This window comes from Daphnia carinata, chromosome 10 (assembly GCF_022539665.2).
Source record: "Daphnia carinata strain CSIRO-1 chromosome 10, CSIRO_AGI_Dcar_HiC_V3, whole genome shotgun sequence".
NCBI classification, from domain to species: domain Eukaryota; kingdom Metazoa; phylum Arthropoda; class Branchiopoda; order Diplostraca; family Daphniidae; genus Daphnia; species Daphnia carinata.
In genome coordinates, this window is record NC_081340.1 from 3713910 (window position 1) to 3725307 (window position 11398).

Here is an 11398-nt window from a genome sequence, read left to right on the forward strand (position 1 = left end):
CGGACATTCAAGGTCCATCTGATTTAAGAGACAATCGGCTAAGAGCATAAGTAGGTAAATCGCGCGCGATGTTTGAATCTCTTTTCAACGTCAACGTAATCTTGTTGATATCTTCCTTTTATTTTTTTTTTCACTCGCTGATCCTTTGTCGCCACGAAAAAAAAAAAAGATGAAAGGCGCAAGGTCCAGTGACGATGACACAAACCGTTTCAGTCAAACATATCACTGAAGCGGCCCTGAAACAAAGTGTCATGTCGATTTTTTGTCCAGCTCGCCAACCGTTCGGGCTGTGTGGGTTTTTTTTTTTCAAATGCCAACAAAACAAAAAACGCCGACATGAAGATTCTTTTAACGTGTAAAGAATGTGAGCAGAAATAAAAGGTGATACTTAAAGCGACAATATCAACAACACGGAGAGAGAGAGTCACCTTCTTTTTGAGGGGCAATTAAACAGTCACGATATAGATAAAAGCGTTTTGCTTTGAGTTCACAGCCAGATCATTGCTCACTATTCGTTTATGCGAACGATATTTGAATTGTTTAGCCTTGTTTCAATCACGAAAGGTCGAGTTGTGACGCAGTCTCATTTAATTTCGCGAGCACTTCCGTGCTGGATGTTTGATCTTTTTCTTTATTGAAAATTGAGTTTTCAGCATTTGGCGGTGACGGCTTTTCCCGTGAAATGAAAGGCAGATGCATATGCAAAAGGTATAAACAATAGAGCACTCTGTCGACGCCCTTCCTTCCTCTTTCCTTATCTCTGTTTGGTTTGAAACATCAAATGGCAGACAAAAAGAAATTGACCTTCCCTAAATACGGTCCTTGTATTGCGCAAGCTGTCGTGCTGCGAAGCTTTTTTTTTATATCAAAAGCTAAAAATTGACAAAATGCAATTGCGTAGGCGAAAGTTATGTATGTAGAGACGTAGCGTACGCATTAGCCGTTCATCGTTCGACAGCAAACAATTGCTTGCCCGCACACACGGCTCAGAACACGACGACAACAAGTATGATGTATGCAACAGAAAATCGCTTTGTGGCATCACGTGATTTTTGATTTGAATGTCCATATAAAAAAAGAGGAAACGATTCAATTGTTCGCACCGTGTGAGAGTTACGATGATGATTTTTTTCATTTTCATTTCGTCGTTCGTTCACATGCGTGAACCGAAGAAACAGACAGACAACACGAAAGAGAAGATTTTTGTTTCCAAGAGAGGCGTCCCCGTCGCGATGGCCGTAAATCATTCTTCGGGCGTGCTGAACCGGCACCACTTTTTTTTCTTTCCTATCCACCTTGTGCGGTTTGAAACGTCTGATGGGCTTCGATTGTGTGCGGTAAGCCCCGAGGTGGTCGTACTGTTTAAAGAAAAAAAAAAAAGAAACGAAATACCAATACAAACGTGTGTACGTGAACAGTGCTATTCAATCGTGAAGGCGCCTCGTAGAATTTGAATACATCAAGAGAGGACAAAACACTTGATGACGAGGAATAAAAAAATGCCAGATGAGAGCGAGAGAGAGAAGAGCGATTACGTCACTCATCAAAGTACTGAGAAAGTTTCTTTCACGATTGTGGTGGTACGGGCTCGTGCCGCATTGAGTGAGAAATGCTGCCGTGATGATTCGAATACGCTATCACCGCTGCGCACACAATATGCATAGTATCTAGGCTGTTGCGTTATGTCCATGGACACCTCCTTTGAATGTTTCAATGCAAAAATGTTTAGACATTCTTTCGATGGCATTTTCTTTTAGCCCTTTTCCCAAACGTTTCGTGTTTCAATACCATAAAGAAGCAGAAGGGGAGGTTGCACCGGACTTGGCGAATCAAAGATGAGCGGATTGTATGGACGCGTGACGCTCAAATTCAACTCGCTAACGTTGGCGTGTTGTACGGGAGAGAGTCAGCGAGAATATAAAAAGAAAGATATGATAAACAACAAGAGGGTCAACAGGTCAAGGAGGACATTTCATGAAAACAAACTGCTGCTCTTTTTTTCTTTCCAGAATTTTTTTTTCTTTTTATTTTGCCATCACTGGCCAAGGATTTCTCTTTTTTCTCGCTTCTTCTCCTGCCCCTTCTTTATGTTTGTGGTGCCCAGGGATGCCGAGGCAGCTCCCGGTGGAGCCGCTTACTCATCCAACCCAGTTGGGATGGAAAAGGGAACTCGCCGTCTTTTAACCATCACGAGAAGCCCATTCATTTCTGCACGATGCCCTTATGTTCGACTTGCCCGACATGGTTGACTCAAAGGGTCATCCACGTTTAGACAACGGCACGAGCACGACGGTGAAAACCGTCTCTGCCAAAGCGATTTTTTAGTGGTACAAATATACAACCAATTTCGATATAATGAGATGCGCGTGAAATATTCAAACGCCAATTACTTTTGGGAGGATAGATACAAGCGGTTTGCATGCGATTCGATCAGAATAGAAAACGCATTTAACCGTCTCGCTATAAATGTGTTTGAATTTTCATTTCACGTTGACGATGGAAAGAAAACAAAGTGTGACGAGAATGGGTTAATCTGCAGCAACAGCCCGAAGCCGAGAGAAAACATTGTCGGAGAACTGATGTGGGAAGAACGCCCCGAAATGATTGCACAGATGGGGTTTTATACATTCTAAGAAATTCGACTAAAAGTGACGACTTGTTTGATAAACTTGTCTGTATTTCTTTTTTCTTTTGACGAACGTTTTATTCCTTTTTGCTTGCTCGTTTATTAGATAGCAAAGAAAGGAGGGGGGGTACATGCACATACAGAAAGACATACATGTTTCTCACGCTCCCGCGTGTCACGGGCGCGAATAGCGACCCCTCTCTTAAGTTGGTTTCATTTCAGAAAAGAGAGTTATAAAAAGAGCGTTTTATTTTTTCTCCTTTTTTTTGTCTTCGTCTTTCAAAAATACACGCGTGACCCCATTTCGGCGTCGTCTTCTCAAACGGAGAACAATGCTGATTTTGCCTTCTAGTTTCTTTCGGGTCTATTACGTGCAAGTCGTTCGTTCGTCCTGTCTGTGACACCCAACCTTGCCGTTATATTCTTTTCAAAAAAATGACGGTTGAATGAATGTGGCACTACGGCAGGTATATTAATATTTAAAAATATATGTGTATGGAATGGACGTAACTTGTTTTACAAAAAAAAATTTGAATGCGACACAAGATCGTGAGCCATTTGAAAATTATCAGCAGACAGCAAACAAAAAGAGTTTCGCTCAAAATTTATTGGTTGTCGTCGACGTGGACAAATACGGATTGAAGGGGGGGTCCGTTTTTTTTTTCTGTAATGCCTCTGGTGGTGAACGTCCGGCCTGATTTCTTCCATCTGGAAAAGGAAAAAAAAACAAAAAAACAAACAAAGCAAACAGAAAAAGGGTAGTAGTACCTGTCTCGACTGCGGACCGATTGTTCTGATTCTTTTCGCGAAAAATTTCAAAGGGGCTGCCCTTCATTATCTTCACCGTTTGTGGTTTAGAGAATTCGGAATAAATTTTTCAGATAGAGGGAAAAGAACGATTGAAGAAATCAAACAAGAACAATCATGCGGAATAACAAGCTACCGGGAATATGGGATCGGGTTTTATGTGTGTGGGAAAGGTTATTATATGCAATCAGAAAAGGAAAAGCGACCAGAGAGATGGCAAATGCATTTTACTCGAGACCGACGGTGCTGTTCATGATAACGATCCCCTATCCGCTAGACTGTCCCTATTTGATTAATCTAAAGGCAACCCGTTGAATTGTAAATAATCACATTTAGCTCCTTTTATTTGAAAACAAAATAGACAGTCAGCGTTGAAGACAGTGGCTGTTTTTCTATCGTGTAGCGCTAGATGGTGCGGTAGATTCCCGAAATCACGACCGAGATCCGCCCACTTTCCACCTGTGCGACCTTGTCGAAGAAACGCGCTCCGTTGTTTGAAGGGGAAATCGTGTAGTAGTTACACAATCACGGCCGACAACTGATTATTAGCTGCACGCACGAGAACCCAAGGAGACGCCATCTATCCGTGCAGGATCCGAACGTTTGAACGAACGCTGCGTGATTCGTAATGACCGTTAGGCTCAACCGCGATTCTGGCAAAAGGATCAAATAAACCCTTATTTTTTTTTTCATTCGTCACATACACCGTAAGGTGAGTCGTTCTTTTCACGAGAAAGAGCGTCCGTCCCATCATCAACAAATGTCTGTTCGTTTGAAGTGATTGCTCACCTATAAGATCACTGTCAAATTTGACATTTTGGAGTACGCATCCAATAAGCATCGGCTATCGGATAGGATGACATGAAAAGCTATTGTATCGCTACTGATATCAAACAGGAGGTTTGTGACTACAAAATCACGAGAATCCATTTTCCCGCAAGGTCCATTAGCTTGCGTGAACTTGCACCCCAACAAACTCTACAGTTAACCTACCTATATCGATGTCAAAGCTCTTTGATGATTGCCTTTGATCAAAGCTCAATTTGCCATTCAAGCGCAGATGCGCTGTGTAGCGTTTGTTAATTATTTATTATTCTTTTCTTTATTATGTTTGTCGTGTTCCATTCTTTTTGTTGTTGTAGGAGAAACCGTTATCTATGAAACAAAAAAAGGCCTTTAGCTTTGCCTCTGTAATTTGTTACGTCTAACGACCCGAATGGAATTTGCGTAAAACAATAACAAGCGAGTTTGAAGCTACTTCGACATTTGCCTTTGACAAGGGCCGTACAGTATGCCGCCTCTAAATCCTATTAATGATTTATCATCTTTCGTTCTAAAAAGTAATCCTCCCTTATTGACCCTTTTTTTTGTGAAACATAAAAGAGATCGCACAAAGTAGAATATTTGTATGGACGTCCAAAATGCACAAATGCGTTGGAGAGGCCAACTTTCGTGTTGCATAAGTGATTTATCTGGATAGACGTCCTTTCCGCCCATTTGGCTGATGATTAGTTTAACGATTTCGACGCTCATCCGCTTCCTGAAAACTGTACGGCCGATAGCGTTGGTGGATTTCAAGAAAAGCGAAATCAAGGCTCGGGATGTTGGATGATACAGGTAGGGGAATATTCACTTAAATCGATAACGTCGTCACTTTAAAGACGCTTATAACGCTTAAATGGTACGTCAGTTGCTACTAGGCAACCTGTAGACCTTTTTCCTTTCCAGTGGGGGAAATTGGACAATTGGTCTTTGTTCCACGGCTCTCGCCCTGTTCTAAAAGATTCACCCTGTTACGCTGTGTCTGCTGTAGCCAATCACACGTATACAAACTATAAATAGGCTAGTCTATTAAACTTGTGCATTTTGCCGTGCGGGGGAAAACTGGCGTTTCTCCCTCTTGTATAATTGATACTATTTTTACGTTTTAATAGGATTTTCTATCCCTCGAATCGCAACGGCTGCTAAAAGCGAATGAGCGTATAGTTGTTTATACTTGACAAGACGATACGTCTAGTAATCATAACGTAACTGGAGGGAAGTATTGTTTCATTAGCTTCGTGCGTAACATTCGATAATCAGTGCAAAAACAAAGAACGATACAGTAGTTATCCTCTTGCCTTGGATACACCAACTTTTATCCAGAACTGGTCCAAGATACTGCATCTCTCAGACTGCACATTGCTAATTGCCTCTGTGCTTCCAAATGAGGTAACACACCCTTATAGTGTTTGGGAGGCACTTGTCGTTGGATTGAAACTGCAAAACTAAGTCCCTAAAGGTCGCCTATGTCGCATGTCATATAAGCAGCGCCTAATGGATTCAGTTAAAAGCACTGATATTGCTTGACCCATAATGCAGTCTAGTCGCGTCTATTAAGTTACTATTTTTCTCGTGCAAGTTGTTTGGATGGATGTGCCACACGAGGCTGAGGACGCTGCTCATTTGGAGCACTAATGAAGGAGGAAAGCGGAGGCCTTGTCATTTCATTGTTTTATCAATCAGCCAGAAAAATGGAAATGGGATGTTGCACTCACCAGCGAATAAAATTCGCTGGTCCGATCCGACAATGTCAAAATGAGTTTCTTAAGTGGAAACATCTGTACATAATGACTCACCAGACAAGAAAACATTGTACAGTATTATTAGTGAGCTAGACAGCAATGAAACATGCGATTTTCTATTTATGTTTTCAGCGAGAATGCGGCACTTAACTAACATTGCGGAAGCCTAGTGCGCATAACTGGGCAAAAAGAAAACATAAACAAGTGTCGAGCCAGGTTTAGCACCGTAATAGGAGGCGGTCGGCAGAAATGTCACGCTCTATTACCATAGCGCTGATTATTATTTTCAAATGAGTAGCGGTTCGGGCTATACTGCCAAGTTAAACAGCTAATGACGTGGCGGTCTTTTATTAGCCAATTTATAATGAATGCCAATAATGTACACACACTGACCTGTCGCCCAGCTACTCAGGCTCCATAAACACTTGAGGCCGTTGGACTTTTTTGGGTATGAAACGAAAAGAACAGCAAAAAAAAGATGCCATAAAACAATTAACGTCATTTGAACTTTGGTGAAAGCGCAACGTTTTATTACATCACAAAGGGAGAGGAATAAGCGAATATTCCCTTTTTATCATGAAAATTCCCCCATCCAATATTGCTGGCCGCAGATATTTTCAACGGATAGCTTGGCTTCTTCGTAATAACATTCCTGCCCACTTTTGTGTGTGATTTCTCTCTTGACGTACATATCGAATTCATTTTATTATACCTTCTAGGGGTGTTTGGCTTCTAATGATTCTTTATGTACAAGTATTGAACTGCAGGATAATAAAAACGCTTGGAGAGTTGCAGGCCAGCGTGTTCGACATTTACATGTATTGATTTTTCTTTTTGCTCTGTGGCGTCCCTCATTCTTATTCGGTGGAGGGACATAGAAGATTAGCCTACACATCGGTTATATTAAATCGGCTGATTTCATTGTGATGGGCTTGTGTGACTGCCCGTCACATCGATGGCTGATCATCATTCCATTCTTTATTTTCTTCTCTCTTTTCAACGATGCAGTTTTCTTCTTTTCTTTTTTTTGTTGGCCTCAGGATCACAGTTCCCGTGTCCTCCGGTTTTACATTCCGGCTTATCTTAGCTTGACGACGATAATAGGGAAAACAATGGACAGAGGGGACGGTGCATTGACAAACGTTATAATAAAGGAGGCGAGAACATAAAAGGACAAATATATATCAACGACAAATATTGCGTTGTGCATAATTAATAATACACACGGACAGCGCTTATTTTTTTTAAATACGCACAGTGCACAAACATAAAGAAAATAATTGTTATTGATAATACAATTTGTGTTTCGGATGGCTCTTTTCTGAACTCCCCCCATCGGGTTAGTACAACTTTTGTTCTGATTTTCATATAACAATAAATATATTGTGTATGCAAATATCGGTCATAAAGTATACATTAAATGATAAATAAATAGACGGGGAAATGGATTGGATGAATTGGACAAAAATCCAAACAAAAAACACGGCTACATTGAAACTAAAAAAAAAAATGAGGATCACCTTGCACGGAATAGTTGGTGTATCGCTTTTTTTTTCTTGTTTTTTTTTTTTTTATTGGGACAGACAAAGTGAAAGAGAAAAGCTATTTTTTCGGTTGCCACATCAAGCGGCAGGTATAATTTCCTATGCACATTGTCTTTATGAACGTCAAGAACCGTGCGAAGAACATTGTTCAAGCGCGATACCTGCATTCACGCGCCTCGCGAGAACATCTTTAAGGAATACACACAATGAGAGTTAAAAAAACATCCGGCTTGGTGACTAGAGTTTTTTTTTTTTAGCGAGAAAACGGAGAGAAGGAAGGATGAATAAAAAAATAACAAAAGGCCATCCATTTTACAAATATCTCAGATCTGATGGCGCGATGATCGAATTCACATCGTTAACATCGAGAGGAATGACTGTGACCGTCAAATCAAAAAAAAGAGCAGCTTACGTGTAGGAACGGTTGAGAGGGAATTCCAGTTCAGTTTTGTTTTAATGAGTAAGAAATAATGCCGTTGAAATCCGAGATTCAAAATCCAAAGGAAGTTTTGTTTTCTTAGACGGAACGCCGTGAGACGGGGAGAACGAGTAGGGCACCTAATCCTGATCAACGGATTTTATTGTTGCCACGCAAGTAACGCCAAATATCGTCGTATATCTCTTCTTGAGTTTCACCTGCGTTTCGGTCTTCATCCGACCGGCTACTGTTTTCCGCCTGAGCGTCCATCAGCGATCCGTCGGACTCTTCGTCTTGGCTCCTCTTCTTGCGACCACTGTTATTCCACAAGAGCGCAATTAGACACACTCATTTTTTTAGATACAAACGTTAATCGAAACGTGGATGGAAACTTACATTTTGGATGGGTCGACGTAGCCGTAATATTTGCCGGACGATGAAGACATCTTGCCTTTGAGACGGGCCAGGGCCAGCAAAGTCTGTAATTCGGCGAGTCGCTGATCGGAGACTCTCTTTTGTCGGCTACCCCTTAATAATTACAAATGAAAATACCAGGAGATCAATAAACGAGAATGCAAAAGTGAGGCTAATAAGTATATAGTTCTAACTTAGTAACTATAAATATTAAAATGGCATAATGAAAATTTACCTCCAGGACGGGTAGGCCTGAATAGAGACGGCTAGAAGACTAAGAACGATCACCGCTATAAGAACAGAATGAGCTGATTTCTGATGCATCTTTTTTTCTTTCTTGTTTCCTTGACAGAACTGGAACTGCTCTTCTCCGATTGACGTCCTTTAATGAAACGGCGATATACAGGCTCGTGTTCGAAAGGACAGGGTAGAAAAAAAAACTCGAGGAGAAATAGAGGCAAACTGGCGATAATAGGCTTTCACAGTTCCTTGAAACTCTCAAAAGAAGATCGAATGTTGAGGACGACAGACGATACGTTTCACTTCGGCTGGAACTGGTGACTCTGCGTGAAGAGTAATCCGAACCGAAATCCAATAAACAGGTTGCTTACTAAACAATTGATGTTGTTTTTGCTTCTCTCGAGTCGATTTGAAAAATAACTAAAAAAAAAACGCAGGCAGCGATATTTGTGTCAGGATAGCGAGCGTGAAAGAAAAATGAATAGGGCGGAGCTGTTTTTCGTTCTTCCAACAATCAGCGAGTGAATGAAAACAAGTCAATCGCTTTTCCTGATGCTGACTCGTGTGAACTAGCTTGCGCGACCAGCTGTGTCTGTATGACGTGCCTTACTGTGGATATCGTGGTATTTTATATACGGCAAGCGGCGGCTTCCCCTAGACCCCCACGCCCACCTAGGGTATAAGCTTATCTCATCGTCAAGCGCGCGCCTCTTTCAAAGGCCGGCCCGCGTTCCCACTGTGTAACGCCGCCTCACCAAGTCCGCGGTCAGACCATTCTTCCCTCCTGTTGCAACAATTCAGTCTAAGATATAAAAAAGGAAATAATTATCAAAAGACAAGCGTGGCAACCGGCGACGGAAGAAAGGATTGGCCCCCCCCCCTTTTTTTTTGGTTAGAATTCTTTATTAATATGTAAATACAATAGTGACGTAGTTCTAGTTCCCTTTCTTGTACGTCCATTCTGAGCGATTAATCGAGATGGCATATCATGAAGAAACAATATACCATCTGTGTCTGCCCACGCAGACACACGCAGTGCAAGCCCCATTCGGATTTCTTACGAAATACGAAGACTTTCACGCAGAAAAAGAACAGGATCGTGCAACTCCTGTAAAACACGTATCCCGCTGTGACAGTCTACATAATATATTTCGGCAAAATAAAAAAGGTAATAACAGAAACCTGTTGGAGAATTTCACGTTTCATCATTGACGTCACAACCTATTGTGAGGAGTCCCTCACCATGTTCCAGGTTTCCGCCGGTTTGCCGTGACGACATTATAGCCAAGATTGTTAGCGGTGTTTCGGCCGCGAGGTCACGCAGCCCGAAGGAGACCTTTCGCACCCAGCGCTGAATTTCCCATTGGATCCATTCTGTATACGGGAAATTCAACGTCGTTATCTCCATCCCGTCTGCATTGCAATCCGGCGACCCGGGTCTCCCTTCTTGTTACAAGCCACATATGGTTCTAACACGCTCCGTATACACGTACCGCACATACTGAACACACGAAAAGACAGCGACCGGGAGCGGAACTTGTCGCGCAGCCGACTTCATTTTGAAACATGTGACTTGGGTGGCGCAACGAAGCTGATGTCTTCAAATTAAAAATATACATTTAAAAGGAAAAAAAAAGAGAGAATTAGAAAACTGGTATCGATGATTGCATCAGGATTTCTTTTCTTTGTCTCGCAAAGGCTTTTGAACAGATCTATCAGCATTCCATCAGCGTCACTTGAGTTTCCTTTGGAAAACAGTAGTGGTGCGTTGAGAACATTCGACCAAGAAAGAAGTCTTGTTGCTAGGACGTTAGAGAGGGAAACAAATCAATTCGATCTGTTCAAACTCCAAAGGCTTTTCGTTTTTATGGGATGATGGCTTGCCGCGGTGGCATGCCACCCATAGTTACGTCATCCGTTCAAAGTCCACTAGATTTACACACTTTCAATTTTTTCTTTTCTACAAGTTCCGGACGGAATAGGGGCAAAAACAAAATTGGATAAATGTGACGTAAAACGCTCGCCCAGTTTTATCGATTCAAAAGCAATTACTAACAACGGCGATCGCAGATCCGGTTGTGACGACTTGTTGATGTTGATATCGCTGGAAAATCACGCACCAGCCGACCCGAGAAACACAACAAAATCGGTGCCTCAAAACGAATCGAGAAATTGAATGAAATATTATAAGCAACAACCGAGCCACTTCATCATGTCAATCCATCTCAAACATACGGTTTTGGATGCTGTCCGGACATAATGCAGACTCTAATCGAATGCAACGACACGCCATTGCAGGAGCCTTCTTCACGGTGAATCATCTGGCGGGCCGCGTCGAGCAAGTTCTTGTTTGTTCCACTGTGTACCATGAAATATAGTGACAAGCTATATCTGTATGTATACAGTATATCGCATAATAACGAAAACAAAACGTACCCTACACTATACGGCGCTTGGATCATATCTAGGGGGCGTGTCTGCGTGACAGCATAGCGTTTGAACGTATCAATGTAGCGCGTGACTCCATCATATAGGACGCCGTTTATTTATGGAGTCCGGTTTATATGGGGATGCGGTTTTCGGCGGACGGAAGTCTACAAACCCGACCATGAAAGGTAGAAAAGATGTGCCCTCGTTTTCAACGGTCCAATTCTACACCAACAGCATACGAGAATTTTCGTGAAAAAGCGAATACGAAAATGGGGAATGACGTTTAGCTAAAAGTTTCAACAGCAGCCGAACTGAACGGGATGGACAAGTAAATCACCTTACCAAGGCACATTTG

At 41.9% G+C, this 11398-nt stretch overlaps 1 protein-coding gene across 1 annotated transcript; it reads right to left on the minus strand.

The window, feature by feature from the left end:
- Nucleotides 1-6799: 6799 nt before the first annotated feature.
- Nucleotides 6800-9201, minus strand: LOC130700232 (uncharacterized). Its single transcript, XM_057522276.2, has 3 exons — nt 8609-9201; nt 8356-8487; nt 6800-8275 (listed from the first exon to the last, which is right to left on the minus strand). The coding sequence occupies exons 1-3, from the start codon at nt 8695-8697 to the stop codon at nt 8110-8112; spliced, it is 387 nt and encodes a 128-aa protein (XP_057378259.1). The 5' UTR covers nt 8698-9201; the 3' UTR covers nt 6800-8109.
- Between the last annotated feature and the right edge of the window lie 2197 nt (nt 9202-11398).

Excerpts from the sequence above, each read along its gene's own strand:
- LOC130700232 (XM_057522276.2), bottom strand. The coding sequence starts at position 8,697 with ATGCATCAGAAATCAGCTCATTCTGTTCTTATAGCGGTGATCGTTCTT. Across the intron at positions 8,488-8,608 it reads CAGGCCTACCCGTCCTGGAG|GGGTAGCCGACAAAAGAGAG; the intron begins GTAAATTTTCAT and ends GTAATTATTAAG. Across the intron at positions 8,276-8,355 it reads TACGTCGACCCATCCAAAAT|TGGTCGCAAGAAGAGGAGCC; the intron begins GTAAGTTTCCAT and ends GTGGAATAACAG.